The sequence below is a fragment of the Anopheles cruzii genome, chromosome 3 (assembly GCF_943734635.1).
Source record: "Anopheles cruzii chromosome 3, idAnoCruzAS_RS32_06, whole genome shotgun sequence".
In the NCBI taxonomy this organism is placed as follows: Eukaryota; Metazoa; Arthropoda; class Insecta; order Diptera; family Culicidae; genus Anopheles; species Anopheles cruzii.
The window spans coordinates 13,782,774-13,801,698 of record NC_069145.1 but is presented as its reverse complement, the minus strand read 5'-3'; the positions used below and the strand labels follow the sequence as shown (position 1 = coordinate 13,801,698).

Here is an 18,925-nt window from a genome sequence, read left to right as displayed (position 1 = left end):
CATACAAACGTACACACACACACTTGAGAGAGGATTGCGATCGTGCGGAACTATCTTCGATGGAACCGACGGCGTTCGCGTGTTTCTTCGCTCAACTTTATTGAAATACGGCGCTTGCGAGTCCTTGCGAGTAGGACACAGCGCAGCGAAACCTATCTTGAAGCGTATTTTTGCTTTTCTAGGAGGTTTTTTTTTTCGTGCTTGTGTAAAAACCGCTGCAGCACAATGCTCTACCGTTAAGAGTACTTTAGTTTGAGCAACTGTTTACTCGTAAGATTTAATTTCCGTAGCCGGCGGCTGATAGTGTGCAGTTGAATTGATTAGCAACCAAACGTAATGGAGGTCGAAAAGAAGGATATATCACGTAGTCAGAACTATCTTTTAACAGTAGGTAAACTATTGTCAGGAAACAATTATCCTTGCGCATAAACCTAAATGGTAAACCCGTGAGACAGTCTCCCGTCTCTCGGATACGCGCAGCAGTCCACGCGAACGGGACTGACGGTCGGTTGGTCTGGATTCCACTGCTGGTGGTGGAGGATCCGGGTGCCAAAAGAGAGGAGCATCGAAATAGATCCGCGAAGTGTACGGTATAGGACAACTGTCGATAATTTAAATGAATGAACCGATGCAGACGGCCGGGTGTACTGGTGTAAATGTTTTCTGCGATCCTTGCATCGGTTGAGTGTAACTTTTCAAAACAACAGGATCGTTCATCCTGCATCCTTTGCTCTGGCACCAACCGGGTGCAACGGTTCTCGTAATACAGGATGCAACTGCATCAAACGGTGTTAAAATGGCACAACACACACAGTAAAGGCAATTAACTATACACACGGTAAACAGAAATCAATATATACATACCACTCTAATATAGCATAGCATAGTAATGAAACGATAGAAACTCTGAACGTCGTCATTGTCGCGGTTTGACGCCGCCGGACGCCGCAAGCAAATAATTTTCCTCTTTGTTGTGTGGTGTGGTCGTGTCATGCGTGTGTTATCTTGTTGTAGTTGTCACGCAAATGCAGTGTACTCTCCCGCACGGGAGGACTTATAACAATGGCCAATTGTCACAATATTAATCCACATTCCTTGAGATCCACCGGCCTCTGGACTCAGGTGTCTGGCTGAAGCTCCTCGTGGTCTGTCGAAGTGCTCGCATCCCTTTCCCGTTTCCGTTTTCGTTTTTTTCTCTGCACTTTTTGAGCCGTTTTCGGCCAAAACTTCGGACACCTCCTACTACTATACCCCGTCGGCGGCATAAACATGTACTAAATAGGCATTTTAGTGTGACAGACGATTAAAAGAATTTATATTGTTAAACGAATGGTAAATCGTATGTGTCTCAATGGTCAACAGAATGCTTTTCGAAAGGAATTGGAAATAGCTGGAGGAAGCCTGCCCCGTTTCCTTCGGTCCACTGGAATCCACTGCCTTTACCCGTTCAGCACGAGCATCCCGATTCGTACCGTGTTTCGGACCGTGAAAGTGTAGTGCATGTGTGTGTGTGTTATCCTCATCGACTAACTAGTAAAATATAGCGAATCGTTTAGAATCCCGAACCATTGTCCCGACCGAACGCCGAACTGCTGCCTATACTTCCCTTCTTGAGCTTCCCAAGCAGGGGCTCTCGTGTGATGTACTCTATTATATCTAGAAAAACCACTGTCCGTTAACGGGGAAACCAAGGTGGGTCTAAACGGGAGGGCATCATAGAAGAAATCGATAGAATAGTAAGCTGTACCCTGAAACATCCGGCAGCACCTTCATAGGTTTTGGACGACACACTTCACTTTCCATCTCTGCCTTCTGCATGTCCCCCCTCTCTCTGTCTCTCTTTCCCTCTATCTCTCTATCGGTCTCTGATGGACCGGATGGAGAAAAACTGAAAACAGAAACCACTAACGCAATATACTAGGCGCGTAACTGAAAGAAGGAAGTTTTCGTGGGCGCACCGTGACCGATAGCGCGGAATGCAACAAGGCGGCGCGGAATACTAAAGTAAACGGTGAAAAAATGATTGATCATAATTGTGTAACCAACTGCAAACAAAACAATCTATTTTCTAATGAATAAAAAGTATATATAAAAAGACATACGGAGGTGGGTGTTTGCTTTCGCGCTCGGCTTACTTCGCACCCGGTAGTTGTGCAAATGAAACGATGCAACAACTCAACGATTACGAGCAGGACGGGACACGAAGCGGGTAATGTGTTTATGGTATGGTGTTTTTTGCATTGCGTAGTGCAAATGAATAAATTATCGCGTACCATCTTCGGAAACGACTCACGGTCCAATTCAAAATGTCTAAGCCGAGCTGTCAAACCGATGCTGGCAGCACACAAAAACAACAACCGTTTCTGTCAGTGCGATGCGTACTCCGTGACTAACTTCGCATTGTTCGCATCAAGTTGGGAAGTTTTCGATAACGTTCCGCCAGAAAACTCTCGAATTTTCGTCTCAAAAAGTGCCGCCGTATTGCGAATCGTTTGGAAGAAAGAAAGTAACTCGTAACTGTAAAAACCGGATCGTGGAAAAAAGTGGTCATACGCATTGTGTACCGGGGAACCGGATTGCTGACTGAATTCTACGGGCAGGCGGCGGCGGCGGCAGCCAAGGAAAGTGTTGGTGACGGTTTCTGTGTTATCGCAGAGCTAGAAGTTTAGAAGCTGTCGCAAGTGTCGCAGTAGGCGTCGAGGAACAGCTGAATCGGTCGGTGGCAACCCAACGGTTGCTGGCGTTGCACTTTGGCCGAGTGCGACAAACCTCGGACTCCGACAGAGGCGGCATCGCATGGTGCTGCGCGCAACAAGGTGAATCGGCAAAATTGGAGATATGTGGTCCGTGTGCACGATCCGCGGGCGTGGTAGAGCCGGCCAGGCTCTAGTTTGTAGCATTGTTACGTCCATACTCGCCATTCTACTGCAACCAGGTAGGTCTCTACGCTCCGTGCCGCCTGTTATGTTTCGGCAGTAGCCTTCGCCGCGGCACAATTAATCAGCGCTGTCAATCGGAGTCTACTATGCTTCATTATCTTAGTAAACACTTTCCTTTTTTTGCGTCGCGACGCGTTTTGATAGTAAATGCCACCCAATACCGAGTGGATATGAAAACGTCGGTAGTCTATGGGCCAAATACGACGGTAAATATCGTCGCCGTTCTATACACGGACGGAGCGTTGGTCAAAGATGATTACATTGTCTATTGGCGCGACAACACACCGCTGCAGCACCGGATAGATGTAAGTAGAGATTGGGTTGGGCGTTACATCATGGTAAATAAATCGGTCCTTTTTTCGCTCTTTGCAGGACATCAGCTCGCAGGTTCCCCGTTTTAATTGGACCATTTCGTTCCCTCATTCGGTCCCGTCCGGTACGTACGAAGCTACCGTAACGGTGAAGAAACTATGGGTGTTTGTTCCGTTAGATTGTGCCAAGGGATCTGTAAAGTTTAACCTGACCAGTAAGTGCACGGAGCGTACATCAATTTGGTCGGTATTTCGTTAGCTTGTCCACTTTTTACCGTAGGTATACTTAGCGGGGAGCTGCAGTTGTCGCAGAACGACACGCTCGTTAATAGCACGTACATAGCGAGCACCTTGCCGCTCAACCAGAGCGTTAGCGTTCTGGAACGGGACCGTGTAGCGCTCGAGGAGGCCGCATACGTGCGAACGTTTTGGTTCATCAACTGCCAGTACATCGGTACATCGAGCGAACTTTCCACATTGGGAAACTACACGAAGGAGAACGAAACATACACCATCGAGGCATTGGTCGTAGCATCCTTTGAGAAGGTAACCCCGTAAACTGCGTCCTTTGATCGAACCCTCTTTGAACGTTCGAATCGTTTCTGATACCGATTTTAGCTTCCCGACCCAACAACCACAACCACGACCACCACCACCACCACGCCAGCCACAACAACGACAACAACATCTACAACACCACCAACAACAACAACTACTACATCAACAACCCCGCCCACTACGACCAGTACAAGTTCCACATCAACAACCACATCGACTCCGAAACCCAAAGAATTATCGTCAACGGAAGCAACTCCAGGCAGTTCCGGTCAACCACTGCCGACCGGAGGACAGCGCAGTAGGCGTGATGCGAATCCTTCGCTTAGGCTGGACTCGAGCGCGGAAGACGTATTGTCACTAAAAGGCATAAGCCCAGCGTTGCTCGGGATGATAGACAGTAAGAGTAAGTATTTCCTGTTGTTTTCGAAAAAGCAGCTTTCAGAGCATGTCCTCTTTGTGCCTCTCTTTTACGTAGACATTGTGCGGCCGGATGGCTCCAAGGAATTGCCTACAGACGAGCAATCGACGGACAGTTTGCAAGTGGCAAGGCTAGAAAAGAAATCCAACACAAAGTTCTTCCTGGATGATGCGAAACAGCCGTTCGTTTGTGGCAACAGTTCGATGGTCCCGCCAGATCCCGCCAAAGTGTACGGCCACTTTCAGCGAACCGTCGTCGTACAGAGTGAGTGCGCAGTTTTTGCCTGTTCACCATTATTGTTTATCTCAAACAATGTGTTTTTTTCTTCAGATCCAATCGCTCGTTTCAACGTGTCGGGCCAGCAGTGGGTTAAGCAAGGCCAACCGGTTGACCTTGTGTTTCAGTGCAGTGGTTCACCACCGTTTGAGTTTTGTGTCAACTTCATGCCAAGTGAGCACCGAAACGAGATGGAATGGAGCGGATGTAACAATAATTTATCAATTCTCCCCACACAGGCGCCCACAATATGACAGGCAACGAAACGTGTGATCACGGATGGGAACCGGCAATAGATGGCATTTGTCGGTATAAATTTCATCGGTTTTTCTTTGACAAAAAGCTCGGTTCGATCGTGTTTTTTGTGCGTAATCGCATTTCCAACTACATAACCCAAGTCGGCATCCAGTTCTACGAGAGTAAGACGAGAGCGGTCGCTGTCCCCGTGTGCACGTTCTCTAAACTGTTTATTTTCGCCACAGATCAGCCGAAGTCGCAGCTCTCGGTAATAATCGTACCGATCGGGTTCTGTCTGCTCGCCGTTACGCTGGTGGTGTTTGGTGTGGCGTACTACATTCAGAACCGTGACCGGTTCATCGTGGAGGTGGCAGACTTCAACTTTGGTGACACGAGTTCGCTGGACGACGACATGGAGTATAAAACGTTCCACCAACGGCTGGTGGACAGTTTGCGGGACTCGGTCAGAGTACCGCGCTTCAACTTCCGCCGGTCCAGTGCGCACGACGTAGACGATGTGTCGCCCAGTGGAGGGCCGGACGGCGATTCTTCGTTGCGTTACGGATCGATGACCTAAGGAAGACCGGTAAAGAAAAGGTAGGTGTTGGTCGGTCTGTACATTTTCCTTTGCTCACGAAGCTCGCCGAATGCTGACGGGTTGAAGAACTAAGAAACACAAAAAGAAATCATCAAGTCAATTCGCGTAGAGCACGTTCCATGAGCAATTTAGGCCAAAAGATACTGGGAAGCTAGATAATCGAAACGTTGTTGCTGATAATGCTGCGGAATGATACCACAAATTGCTGATATTTTCAGAAAAGAATATAAAGTAGAACTTCCCGGACGGGTACACGAAACGAAAATGCACATGTTGTGTCCCCGATGAACAGATTGTGTTTCGTTTGCAACAAAAAACAGATTCTGCAGGTCTCGTTTGCGGTTCCGACACCGGTTGCGGAATCGGGTTTACCAAGAGCAGAGATTGAAAACAAACATGATCTTTACGTAGTTACATGAGAACAGTTCCCGGAACTGGGTCGAAACAGCACAGTTGCAACTAAACCGTGCTTTGTTATATTGCGCAACCTCACGCGTTGCTATTGGCACAAAAAATGAAAAATCAAAATTCAAAAGACTGTACAATTATTCGCTATTCCACCTCCGTATCGGCCAGTTTGATTACTTTCCATTGGATGCATTTTTTGCTTCAGCAAGTTATCGATCATAATATATGTATGTAAGGATTAGCTTTTCGGTTCGTTATCTTCGAACATACATTAGCCTAAACAATTCCCTTCTTTAACACCCTGATACGTATTTTGCACAGTAATGATACGTTTGGCAAATGCCACGTTTGGCAATGACCGCAAGCATCAGATTGAGAGAATGTTGGGGTGTGACACTCGATTAAGCAGTAATTTTGTAAAACGATACTATCATGTGATACTGATATCTACGGTTTATTTTACGTGTAGAGTGTAAGTCACAAGAAAAACTAAAAAGATTAACCGGGCAAACCGTCCCCGAATGCCTGGAGTGGAGCCTGAACTGCCAAGGGAAGTTTGCCCAAGCTATAACGCTTTAGAACGCGCGGCGTACTTTTGGTAATATCTTCCTTTGCCGTTTCACTCCCACAACGCATAGATACCCGCAACGCAACGTATGATAGATTCCGGGGAAGTCAAGCCTTCACCCGAGTATAGGTCACGTATTTGTACTCTGTCGTAACGGATCATATAAACGGCTCGAATATTAACACGGAAGGGATCTTGGCTTAAGTCAGTAAAGCAAAACAGATAGTCATATTAGGATTTAAATTGAGTCTATAAACAAAAGGCGCCAACTCTGAGTCATTTTATAGGAGGTTTCGGAAACGTGAGCTGGATAAAGGGGCGGAAAATATCATAAAAGGAACTTCGATACACGATGGAACGCTGGATTTGGTTCTCAAAATGTTTCTTCTTATGTTCGTATATCAGAGATCCTATTGGCACAACCAAGCAACAAGTGTTATCAGAAGTACAGAACAGTCTAGCGTAAAAAGGAAATAGATTTACAGGTTGGGGTTATCATTTGCGTATCGTTTTTAAATGATGAACATTAGCGGACGGTATCATAAATTTTCTTGCGTTATGTTGACGACTCGCGAAAGCTATCTTCGTCATTAGCAACCTTGGTAATCGATTGCTGTCAACTGAAACCTCGGAAAATCCGGATCAAAACAAACCGGAAATTTCATCCGGAATGTGTTTCGTGCTGCTCAGTATATTGTTTTGTTAAATAAAAAAGCCAATTATCGTTTAGCCCACGAATGGATGCTGTAACTTCCGCTTTTGTTCCCATTCGCACCAAGGCTTCGGTGGTGTTGAAAGAAAAAGCGGAAGCATCTTTCGGTGTAACTGTGTTTGAACCCAAAAAGGCTGCACTGCAACGGAAAAGGACGTCGCGACCGCCCGAACGTGCCCCGATTGGTGATGGCTCTGGAGATGAGGATACTGAGGAAGATATTGATGACATTTTCTCGGATGCACCACGCAGAAAGCCTAAACGGAAAGACGATCCAACTGTGTTCGATTTATCAAAGGCACGAAAGGACATCATAAACTTCGGCATCAGTGGTTTCGACACGAAAGAGAAGCACCAAGCGAGTGTGGCACTGGCAATAAAGCTTGGGGCCAAGCCGCCGAAAAATAAGGGTCGCAATTATCGCGAGATTCTTGAGGAACGGAAAGCAGCTCAGGAGAAAGATGACGATGTGGCGGAAAAAAGGCGCGCGGGTCACACTGCGTTTGGAGCTATCCAGTCGTTCCAGAAGCACCAGCAGCGGAAGCGTGACCGAGAGCGAAATCCTGGTTCCATCATGAAACACTACGGCATAGCTAAACCGCGATTGGGTGGCAAAAGGAAATAAACATACAAAAAGTACGACATTTTTTAATGCATTGAAACCACTGCCGAATGAATCTGGCGATATTTCGTTTCTACATGAGTTCATTTTCCGTTGTCAACTACTGTTTACAAAGCAGTCCTCAGGAGTTGTGACAATGCGATTTGGCTGTTTGGTATCGCTCGGAAGAACTGAACCCCGCAGTGTAAACGCGTCCAGCGCTAGAGTCATTGCGAGACAAAGTTGTTCATGTGTTTTTTCTTCACAGTAGTGCGTGCCGTGCCAGGAAAACGAAGATGTCGATCGCTAGCCACAATTCGACGCAATTTTCTTCTGGCAAAGCTGGCTCGAAGCTGCTGAAGCAGAAGGCGGCCGAGTTTTTGCAATGCACGCGTTCAACTACTGCCCTGCTGGAGCTGATAGCATTCCAAAAGGTAGGACTCGGAACGATTGGTTGGCCATAGTGGAACCGGTTCTGGGCGAACAGAAGATCATCTCATTGTGCATGCAAGCCGTTTTGGTATCCGTGCCTGTTTTGCTACCGCTATGATGAGAAACGATAAATTCTTTTCTGTTACGTATTCATGACTGCCTCTGATTGTTTTTCTCTGGCCCGCTCCAGGAATGCCTTGCACGCAATGCTCCGCTAACGCCATGCCTTTTGACGATGGAGTATTTGTTCACGGAGCTGCTTCGCCGGAACGACATGCGCCCGACGGCCACCGCTGCTGAACGTCCTGCAGGAGTGCCTTTAGGTAAGCGACATTAGCGGTCACACCTTCGGCAGTGCTGTGCAATCTGTTGCGTGTGAACTATGTCCGAGTGATGTCATCCGTCTTTACAGAGAACGCAAGCCCGTCGCTGGCGAACCATAAACAGTGGTTACTGGCGCAGTATCGGGAAACTTTCGGGTTGATCGTCGCTGGTTTGAACCACGATAAGCAAGCAGAAGCATGCCAGGCGCTAACGACGGCAATGAAGCTACTCATCGCCGAAGCGCACAACGCACCAGAAGCGACGAGTTCCGGCGAGCTGCAGTTCCCGGTCGGCCGACTAAAGCAAATCCTAATCACTATGCTCTCGGCCGAGCGACTAAACACGCACCTGTTCAACCGGTTCCAGGAGTATTCTTACTATCTGGATGTGATTTACTTCTGCTGGAAGTTAATGCCTTCCCTAGTGCCCCGAGACAGTGTGCCGAACGATGTGTTCATGCAGAATCTTCTCTTCCTGATCGGTGCCGTCTCGTTCGGCAAGGATGCACTGAAGGAAGCGAACAACGTGCTATGTGTCCCACTAAATGGGGCGTTTGATTACTTGCTCGTGCGCCGTCAGATAAACAAGACTTGGAGCTTCGTGATAAACTGGCCGCACGGTGAAGCGGCCCACCAGCAGTTGCTGCTGGTGCTGCTGGAGAAGGTGCTTCCGCATCTCGACAAACCGGTGCTGCTGACGGACTTTCTCATGGATTCGCTGGACGTGGGAGGCGCGATTAGTATGCTGGCTCTCCAGGGCATTTTCGTGCTGATTCAGCAGCACAATCTCACGTACCCGAATATCTACGAGAAGCTCTACTCGATGTTTGAACCGGAAATTTTCCACACAAAGTTCAAAGCGCGCCTCTTCTATCTGGCGGACATCTTTCTCAGCTCTAGTCATCTGCCCGAAGGTTTGGTGGCCGCATTCGTCAAACGGCTAGCGCGCCTGGCTCTGATCGCACCACCGCAGGACGTGGTGATCATCATGCGCTTCATAGGAAACCTCATCATGCGCCATCCGGCGCTGAAGCGTTTGATTTTCCATCCCACCGGAGGGGAGGCTTCCAGTGATCCGTTCGTGACGGAAGAGCGTGACCCGATGAAATCGAAAGCCCTGGAAAGCTCACTGTGGGAGGTGGCAGCCTTGCAGAACCATGTACTACCCTCAGTGGCCGTAGCAGCTCGCTTTATCTCAAACCCTTTTCCGAGCGTCGAGTGGGACCTATCGTCGGTGCTGGAGATCAACGAGAATGACGTAAGTTTTTGCTAATGCCTGCCATTTGCACTTTTCACTAATAATTTATGTTACTTGGGCTTGGGTAATTGTAGATTTTTGATAAAGAAATTGCAAGAAAAACTAAGCAGTACGCCTTGAGTATTGACCGTCCGGCGGGCATGTTCGGGCAGTGCGGAGGAGAGCTGTCGTCGCAGTACTGGAAGTTGTTTTAACCAGATGGACTCCGTGATTCGTGATGTCATTCAACCCTTTACTGTGGTAAGGAAAGTGGTATGGTTCTCTTTCTAGGTGGGTGCGCAACGAAGCGCAACAGTTCTTGAGACTCTGTTCGAGCTGGTACTACGCCATGAACTACCTGGTTTGCGTCGTTAATATACCGGATTACGTAGGACACACACTATAGCGCACTTAGGTAGACTTTCTCATTGCATAAACGAGCTAAACCACGGCGGTTCGAATACAAAGTGGTACTGGCATCTCGTGCTAGCAACGGTTCTCAATTCTAGGTGGCCAAATGTAGGGTTACGAAGAACAGTGGTGAAGGCAGCCTGATGCTCTGTGCACTATTTATTTGCGACGGTCTTAGAAGTTGTTTCATCCCGATACAATACAGTACAATAGCACGTATATGTACACAATATATACACATACTATATAGTTATATATTCCTTTCTATTTGATTCTCATCTAACAACAAAAATTGGCCCAACAGCAGATAGAGCACAACCCTTCCGTGCGCCTTTTTTACAGTGAAGTATAATCAGCGGTACTAACCTGTTGCGCCGAACCTGCAAAAGAGCGATCGTTCGACATATTTGTCCTTCCTATGGTCCATGGTGATATAATTGAGGTAAAATTTAATTCGCGTATTGATACGACTGTTAACCAAGCTTCCGAATGGAGAATGTTCCTAACAATCTCGTGACCAACCAAGGCTTCGATGACAAACTGTAGTTATTTTGTTTTACCTTATTTTGTATGTCGTTGTTTTAACAAAGAACACATCCCACAGAATCAGAAAGCATTTTATAAACCATTAGAAGGAACCGTAGTTTTTAGTTAGTTTGTTGTAAGGTAATTTTGTGTCTCGCACGACACAAAAGGGTTGTGTCCTATTATTTTCCAACACTTGATTAACGATTCTTGAGACGCGTTTAAGGGTAGAGTACAATTAAGTAGGAAACAAACATTAACATCCATACAACAAATGAATCAGATCGAGTTCAATAGTCGTAATCGGCATTTCATACGGATGTAAGGATAAGAAATGTGGTCGATCGATCGCACGCATTGTGCTCGGAAGGATGACGGAAGTACGTTGTAATTTGGGTAACTGTGGAGCAAAAAACCACGGATGAAGTTAGAAGCTAAGCTGGAGGATGTGACGGGCACACGATGGGAACTTGGGCATGCAAATAACTGCAAAGAAGGAAATACAAATAACTAGTTAAACGCACTTTAGCACAAAGTTGCTGCGTTTAGTAGCATTATCTTTGTTGCCTCTGGTGATAAGGTTCCCGTTTTTGTGTCCCCTGCATTCCCATCAGATTGCGTTGAATCCATCGGCACTTCATTGTCTTTGCGACCCTCTGACACAGCGCCAATGAATCTTCGCGATTTATTTGTCCTAAAATTATAACGAGAAAAATAGCGGTACATGAAATAAGCGAGTCATTGAAAATGACCTGAAATAAAGTATGGTTTGCTTTCTTTAGAATAACTATTTGCGTTTTTGTTTTGCAGCAGTGCGCTGATCATTCAGGTACGTTTAAACCTTGCCAACATAACTTAAAGTAATTTAACCTATTCATCAAACGAACGGCTACGGATCAAAAAGTGAAAAACCAACCGATTTAAGTCAACTTTTGATGCTGTTGATCGCCCTTTTTCGGGTACGTGTTGATCCGACAAACGGTGAATGATATCACTCAGAGTGTCAGCAGCCATGTTCTGTGCGAGCTTAGTTGGCCAAAATTTAGAAGCGCCAATTCTCTATTCTCATATTAATTTAACTCATTTTATTGCGTGGAAATGATTTTTTAGGTTAAGTAGAACGGAAAAAAGCACATTCAAGGAGTTTGACATCCCCACGAAGTACGATGAACAGAATGAAGCCAAATGAAGCCAAATGAACACCGCGAACGAGAAATAATTTTGTGTTGACTTCATCCTTCAACCGAACCGCATTGAACGGCAGAATTGTGTTTTAATCCTCGTGTGCTTTCATTTCACCAAAAAGTCTATCGCATTTACAGAACATTTGTGCTGGAAACGGTGCCTTCCCAGCGTTGCCTTGTTACGAACAGTTTCTCGATGGCTTCCGTGTTGAGCACCGTCCAACGCTATCTTTACATCGGAAACGATGTCCCTTTCTTCTTCGATGTCACAGAACCCTTAGATATAGAGTTGGGCAAGAAAGTGTTTGCCCCGGTAGTAAAACCCCAGCCATTAACACCCGCCGTGAATGGTGCGTCAAAACGATCGAAGAAAGTGCCAAAATTAAAGAATGTCGAACCAACACCGAAGGGAGAGCAAACGCGTGCTCCCGTGACAACGATCCCGGTACCGCCGGTGCTTGCTTTGATCAAAAAGGTAAGCTTTTCTTCGATCATCGTTAAGGTAATGTCGGATCACACTTGCCGATCGCTTTGTTCCAGGTACTCCGAATTCAGACCGTCAGGCGGTTAGACGAATGTTTGTTCGCGTTGGCGTACTGTAGCCGTGAACTGCCGACCGAAGAAGAACGCCACAGCGTGTACGCGGAGCTACCGGAATTGCTCAGTGGTTCGCACGAGCTCTTTGAGTTTCTCGGATACTACACGCGGCTTGCGACGCAATCGGGATACGCGGGGTTCGGTCATGGACTGCGCGGTGCCATTACGCGTTGGTATGACAAGTTTGAGGCGCTGGAGCTGGCGGCGATCGTTGCTAGTAGCAATAGTGCTGCGGGATGGTGTCATGCCGATGTTATTCGAAAGACGCACCTGAAACTGGCCTGCCCTGCAAAACAGGCCGTAATTGATGCCGCCATGAAACGCACCAGTCAGCTGACGAGCTATGTAGCTGCTAGATCCGCAGAGAAGAAAGATCCCAAGAAAGCGAACGACAACGGGCCGATCATGGATGCGCTCAACCGCTACCGTGAGCTAAGGGAAATACGTTCAGCACCGAGCGCGGCGGAAACGGTGGAATACATCAAGCAGCATGGCGCGATCGCGTTTGAGTTGATACCGAAGAAGTTTAGACGTTCGGCCAAAGTGTGGGAGACATTATTTCCCCATCTAACCTACCGCGAGTTGCTAGCTGCAATCTTGCCGATGGTTGAGTTCGAGCTGCTGAAAGCCAAGGAAAGCCCCATCACAAAGGCATATGTAAGCGCGTTGTCCGATCGTCGTAAGGCTCTTGAGAAGGAGAAGATCAATGCGATTGAAGTACACGAGATAGTGCAGTTGTTCGGCAACCTTCGCCGGTACAAGAGCAAAATCAAGGAAAAACAACAGCGAGAAAACAAAGGTGCGTACATCATTCCGCCATTCGACGTTTTCAACATGTTCGACGAGATCGTAGATTATTCACTTTCACATCACCCAAAAACTGGTGCACGATACTATATCGCTCTCGACCTTCGCCGTGCTCATCTAAAGAGTAAGTCCCAATGGAGTAGCGCTTTTGGGGCGTGATGATTACTAACGCAACCCGGTGGTTGGTCTTTCTATTACAGAGCATGTTCTACGCAGTTGCATAGTGAAGTGCATCGAAGCTAGCATTTTGATGGCGTTTTCCATCTTTAAGCGAGAGAAAAAAGTGACCGTTGTAGCGTTTTCTGAGGACGAGAAAACATTGCGTCCGGTTGAGTTTCGCCAAGATATGACCTGGTCCCAGGCCCTGGAACATGGCAAGGGCATGGTGCTCCAAAAAACGAAAGCCAAGCTCACGATGCCGATTCAGAATGCGCAGACCAACAAGCAGGAGGTGGATGTATTCATCACCATCACAGATTCTTTGATTCGCGTAAATCCTCTTCGTTCAGCCCCAGCGGAAGCGCTGCAAGAGTACCGTAAAGCGATGAACCTCAATCTAACCAGGTAGCGTTGAGGGATGATTGTGTTGGAAAATGGTTTTCAAACACTTTAAAACCCATATTCTTTGCTCCACAGATACGTTGCTGTATCACTTTGCTACCATAAGCCTTCGCTGGAGTTCAACGAAAATTCGCTGAAAACTGGAGGTATTCTGGAGCTGATTGGTTATAATGCCAGCAATGCGAAGGTTATTGAAGCATTTGCAAAAAATCTCTTCTTTTAACCACAGCGAGGAAGGTATGTACTGAACTTCGTATATTTCCACAAACGCATCGAATGAACCGATAATTCGTAAATGGTAATTGGTGGGCCGGCTTATAAGTATTGAAGGATACAGTTCCGTATTGAATGATACAGTTCAATGGTACATTTAACTGCTAAAACTTTCTCCTAAACAGACTGTACCACTGATTGAGTTCAAAATTTCCATTTCGATAAAAGGCTAGCAGTGTCTGTGCCTTTACACTAGATTGGGTTGTGCTCTGCACAAAATAAAACACGAACCCCGGAAAAGATTCAACGATTGCATATCTTTGCGTAAAGAAAAACAAAACGAACATCGATCGATGTAACAATGGCTCTATCAGTTGTGAAACGATCCCTCCATCAAATGGACAAAAGTAAAACGAAACCAGAGAACGATATTAGTAAACAAAAGTTTAAGCAAAACGTTAACGCTACTGTCAGTTGATCGACAACACTCCGGCATAAACAGCTTTACCCCCATTAAAGGTTGGAAAGTGTATTTAAGCTTTTCAACCCCTTTTTCATTTTATCGATTTTCGAATATTATTTCTGTTTCCAAATGGTAATTTAGCTTCACGTATTCTCATTGTGTAGGTGTTTAAGGAACTATTGTGTACCGGTAGATCTAAATTGATCACACTACTTCATACATAGAGTAAGGATAGAATTATAAACTAGAAATGGATCTTGTAAGATGAAGATCATTTGCTGTCTTGCTCTGTATACGTCGTACAAATGTTTGCGGAACAGGATTTCTTACCAATTTCGATGTTTTTTTCACAAATTCTCCCCATTTTGAACGTTGCTACAATTTTTATTTTGACTTGTACGCAACTTCCTTTCCACTTCCAGTATCTGGCACTCAAAATCCCAAAAAGTCATGTTGTCGTATTCTGAAATTGCAAAACTTTTTTTGTGATAACAAGTTGATACTGTTACTAGACATTTTGAATGTTGGAAAACTTTTGCTTATAATTCTGTTCGTAACTCTTGCAAACCAGTATGGTCGCCAGTATAGAGTAATCTACCTGAAATTGGAAATATTGGCGAGTCTTGTTACGATTCATTTGTTGTACGCGCGCTCGTCAACGGTTGGTTGAATTATAGTAAATAATCCACCTTACAGTAGATTTAAAGTATTGTAACATGACATTTTCTTCAGCATTCTATTGCCTATTTCAATTCCTATATCGTAACACTACACTCTATAACCAATATTATAAGTGTGTTAGAGGTAAGCACAGTTCGGCACTGAACCGTGAAATATTCACCTTAAACATTTATAATACACGTGTGTAAGGTTAAGGATCTGCATACAAGAATTATGTTCGTTAATAATTTGCGCAGCTTGCGTTAATAATTTATAGTTTGCAAAACTGAGCAAAAACCGTCACCGTTTATTTGAAAGTGAATAAACCGTTCAGTGACATAAGAATGTTGCGTCTGCCGGAAGTAATTGAATAAACCAAATTATTGAGTAATTGAACAGCAATTGAAATTATATTACTACACAATAGGCAATGCAGCACTCCGGACATCTGAGCACCGATTTAGCAGAACAAATAAAACCAATTTAACAATAATTGATAGAGCTGTGATTCGAAACATGAAAAAATGATAAACTCCTCGCTTTTTGAGGCAACACCCATAGCTCTAATTGGCCCTATGTAAAACAATTGCTTTTGACGAAAACTGTAGATATACCTAATAGCGACGAACACCTTTTTTTATATGGTTATATGTTCCACTACCCTAACGAATTGTTCCGTTGAAAACAAACATCGTGCAAAGTATTCAGATTGCAAGTGAGGGTCACTGAAAACATTTTCCTTTGTTATCATTATGTTCACTCTCTCTTCACGCGAGACATGATTGAAATTGCTGTTAGAAACTAATAGAATGAATTACGTATCTGAAACAAAAGGAACAACTAACAAACAAATCGAATGTGATATAGACCATGAACACAAAACATAGAAACCGTTAATATTGGAAACAATCAAATGAAACAGACTGGATTTGTGTAATAAGTGCGGCTTAGAAATGTTGACTTGCTCTCGTTCCCGCATTTTCGTTGATATCAGAAAACAATTGGATGTTGTAAAATTGAAAAAAAACAAAAAAATGAAACATACGTTAAATTCTAACGACACTGGACATATTTTGCATAATTTCTTTTGTCCTTTGGGTTGTGAATGTTTTATCCAAAGTTCTAGTTGGATACTTAATTACGATGATACTGACAGGAATAATAAGCGCATCAGATCATGGCATTACTTTGAATGCACCATATTTCGTATTACTTTGTTGAATCGTTAAAAATCGAGACCTGAAAAGACACACGCAGCAAATGATCATTCTTAAGGTTCCCCCTCTCTCTGAAGACGAAAGAGTGATAAAGAATTTAAAATTGTTTTCAATTGAGCAATCGATGAAATTAGATTGTGTTTGGCGCTTACAATGGTTCTATGAACGGACAAATATTCTTTACCGAGTACGACAAACCAACCAAACGATCTAAAAATACTCGTTGAAACGATTTCTAGCTGGAGTTAGATGAGCGGATGGTTGGTAGAGCGACAGTCTGGAGAAGAATGACCCGAGAAAGTATCCTCGTGTCTGACCACAATTGTTTCATACAATAGTTTGAATATTCAATATTTCCAATAAACAACCGAATGATGCTACTAATAAAATGGGCAAGGAACTATCAGAAATGGATACTATGAAGAGATACCCAAACTCCGGGGTTTCCATATTGTTTCCATATTTAACAATTAAAGACTGAATCGAACAGCAAAAGGAACCAAAGCACAGGTTTTCGTTTACAAAATGGCTGCACCGTTGTTTACCTCAAAATTTAACCGTAGTCAATAACGCACTGCCAGTCATCAATTGAGGTTACTTCTGTTTTTTTGTTTCCTTTTGCCGCTGTGAAATACAACAGAAATGTAAGAACAAAGAGTGGACAGTATTTATCGTATGAAAGCCAAAATATGTGAAACCACAAACAAAACAGCTCAATTCGCTGAACGTGAAGCTATAAGTAACACAAAACGGGTACGCTCAAATTAAAGTTTAAATCAACGACTTACTTAACGTTGCGCACGAAATAAAACACAAAATGATGGATAGTGGACTAAGTATTCGAGGAAATCTACTTACCCATTCGGCCCATCGTCTGCCAGGAAAGTGTTTCAGTTCCCGCTTGAAATGTGGATCATCATCTCAAATCTGGCCATAGTTAGAGATATCGGTTTAGGATACGTGGTTCTTTTAGGTATGTTAATATATGTGGCAAGGAAAAGTAAAAAGTCAAAATGCCCCATCCGTGCTAGTGTGACAAAAAATCAAAAACTCTACAACCGCGAAAAGATAACTGCCAACAAAATTGTATTAAGTTCCACATACAAAGCCTAGAGCCTCATTATCTTACTTGTGTTTCGAGCCTTTTGTCAGTTCGACACTCATAGAGTAATCAACAAAACGCTTATTGATATTGGAGAGAACGAAACCCATTTCAAAATCGGACAAAAGATTATTTTCCTAATGTTTTTTTTTCTATTCATTGAACCGACCCACATTGTGCACTGTTGTGGCGTTCGTCTTTTACTGTCTCGCTATCTGTTAGAAAGGCTGAAATAAGTCTAAAGTATTCGCTTTTCCGTAACGTAAGGTATTGATCGATCCGACTAACCTGCCGACAGTGGACACAACAATCGTACCGGTAAAATCCAGATACAATCTTGGTGATCGAATTGTTCTTTGTTTTATGTAACTTTTTCTTATCCTTACGTTATCCTTACGGCCTTTGAACTGTTGCCAAAACTCAAAAAATGAATTTCTGCTAATGAGTCTATGCTACACAAATCTACGGTTCGACAGCATACGAACCATCCTAGCTTCGTTAGTTAGTTGACTATGTAAATGATGCAGACAGATGTGTATTGTAAAACCATTTAACGTAAGCCAGTTGTCCAGAAAATTAAAAAAAAAACAATATTTTTCTACCGCAGAAAACTGACAATTAACAAATAAGTAATAGCCACGCAATGGTGAAACTCAATCAAAAAACAGTAATATACTCATGAAACGAAACGAAAAAGAAATATTTATACAAAAAAACTTTGAGATGGAAACAATGAAATCAATAAAAGCAAACATCACATTGGGCCACCACAACAAATTCAAACCCAAAACCGGAACCGAAGCGTTTCCAGTGTTTTTCATTCACCTCCATATGCCTGCATTTGTCTCAGCCTTTATAATGCTTCGCTGCTACCTTTTTGTGCAATGGAATTGATTATCGAACGATCATTTGCTTAAGTGAAGCGGTACTTATTAAAATGGAGCCATGCCGGCGAATGTGGGAAAAGTGTTAAATCGTTGTACAAATACTGTCGACCGCGTGCGAACCTCTTACTGTGCGAGTATCTGCTTTCTCTTGTTGGCCATGTAAACATAGTCATTAAAGGCAGGCCGGTGGGTACATTGAAGATCAGGGCTAGGTCGTGGTCGGTGGATACTAAAGATTTGAGCATCGGCTCGTTTGAGCGAAACGGAAACATTGTTCATTTCACTCCATCATCTCCTCCTGTCTAGCCGTTGCCGGGCGAAAGAACGCGGTCGGTTTTTTGAATGAAACGATTGCGAAGGTTGTGTGCTTTGATGATGATGCACGGCTTAGACGTCCTTTTTTTCCTCAAATACTGAAGCACAATCGGCGTCCTGTTTCCGCACTTCGGCGCACTTTTTCATCGCAGTGAGCCGCGAGTAGCGCGATGTGAATCGTGCGGTGAGTCGGAAAATCTCGAACAAGAGAGAGAATTCGCGTCGTTGGCAGAATAATTGAATCGGCGGAAACACTGGGCTTTGCGAGCCAGAGCGGACCGCGCGAGAGCCGGGAGTACGAAAGTGAGAAAAGGCTGTATATAAAACCCGCTTCGGGTCGGGCTGGTCCTCATTCAGTCTGTGCC

General features: G+C 44.5%; 4 protein-coding genes across 4 annotated transcripts; all 4 read left to right on the top strand.

The window, feature by feature from the left end:
* The first annotated feature begins 2,804 nt into the window (after nucleotides 1-2,804).
* LOC128271493 (uncharacterized) lies at nucleotides 2,805-6,962 on the top strand. The gene is made up of 9 exons (XM_053009055.1): nucleotides 2,805-2,935; nucleotides 3,084-3,244; nucleotides 3,312-3,465; nucleotides 3,531-3,796; nucleotides 3,869-4,211; nucleotides 4,284-4,490; nucleotides 4,557-4,676; nucleotides 4,742-4,921; nucleotides 4,985-6,962. The coding sequence occupies exons 1-9, from the start codon at nucleotides 2,839-2,841 to the stop codon at nucleotides 5,314-5,316; spliced, it is 1,860 nt and encodes a 619-aa protein (XP_052865015.1). The 5' UTR covers nucleotides 2,805-2,838; the 3' UTR covers nucleotides 5,317-6,962.
* An 88-nt stretch (nucleotides 6,963-7,050) lies between these two features.
* LOC128269883 (uncharacterized protein C1orf131 homolog) lies at nucleotides 7,051-7,650 on the top strand. Its single transcript, XM_053007288.1, has one exon. It carries the CDS (start codon nucleotides 7,051-7,053, stop codon nucleotides 7,648-7,650), a length of 600 nt encoding a protein of 199 aa, XP_052863248.1.
* Nucleotides 7,651-7,912: 262 nt separating this feature from the next.
* Nucleotides 7,913-11,324, top strand: LOC128271549 (nucleolar complex protein 4 homolog). The gene is made up of 4 exons (XM_053009124.1): nucleotides 7,913-8,060; nucleotides 8,249-8,381; nucleotides 8,471-9,639; nucleotides 9,714-11,324. The coding sequence occupies exons 1-4, from the start codon at nucleotides 7,923-7,925 to the stop codon at nucleotides 9,831-9,833; spliced, it is 1,560 nt and encodes a 519-aa protein (XP_052865084.1). The 5' UTR covers nucleotides 7,913-7,922; the 3' UTR covers nucleotides 9,834-11,324.
* A 610-nt stretch (nucleotides 11,325-11,934) lies between these two features.
* On the top strand, nucleotides 11,935-13,926 carry LOC128274018 (RNA-binding protein RO60). Its single transcript, XM_053012101.1, has 4 exons — nucleotides 11,935-12,213; nucleotides 12,279-13,266; nucleotides 13,343-13,706; nucleotides 13,779-13,926. The coding sequence occupies exons 1-4, from the start codon at nucleotides 11,935-11,937 to the stop codon at nucleotides 13,924-13,926; spliced, it is 1,779 nt and encodes a 592-aa protein (XP_052868061.1).
* The last annotated feature ends 4,999 nt before the right edge of the window (nucleotides 13,927-18,925 follow it).

Excerpts from the sequence above, each read along its gene's own strand:
- LOC128271549 (XM_053009124.1), top strand. The coding sequence starts at position 7,923 with ATGTCGATCGCTAGCCACAATTCGACGCAATTTTCTTCTGGCAAAGCT. Across the intron at positions 8,061-8,248 it reads AGCTGATAGCATTCCAAAAG|GAATGCCTTGCACGCAATGC; the intron begins GTAGGACTCGGA and ends GGCCCGCTCCAG. Across the intron at positions 8,382-8,470 it reads TCCTGCAGGAGTGCCTTTAG|AGAACGCAAGCCCGTCGCTG; the intron begins GTAAGCGACATT and ends CCGTCTTTACAG.
- LOC128274018 (XM_053012101.1), top strand. The coding sequence starts at position 11,935 with ATGGCTTCCGTGTTGAGCACCGTCCAACGCTATCTTTACATCGGAAAC. Across the intron at positions 13,267-13,342 it reads TCGCCGTGCTCATCTAAAGA|AGCATGTTCTACGCAGTTGC; the intron begins GTAAGTCCCAAT and ends TTTCTATTACAG. Across the intron at positions 13,707-13,778 it reads ATGAACCTCAATCTAACCAG|ATACGTTGCTGTATCACTTT; the intron begins GTAGCGTTGAGG and ends TTTGCTCCACAG.
- LOC128271493 (XM_053009055.1), top strand. The coding sequence starts at position 2,839 with ATGTGGTCCGTGTGCACGATCCGCGGGCGTGGTAGAGCCGGCCAGGCT. Across the intron at positions 2,936-3,083 it reads CGCCATTCTACTGCAACCAG|TAAATGCCACCCAATACCGA; the intron begins GTAGGTCTCTAC and ends GCGTTTTGATAG. Across the intron at positions 3,797-3,868 it reads TCGTAGCATCCTTTGAGAAG|CTTCCCGACCCAACAACCAC; the intron begins GTAACCCCGTAA and ends TACCGATTTTAG.
- LOC128269883 (XM_053007288.1), top strand. The coding sequence starts at position 7,051 with ATGGATGCTGTAACTTCCGCTTTTGTTCCCATTCGCACCAAGGCTTCG.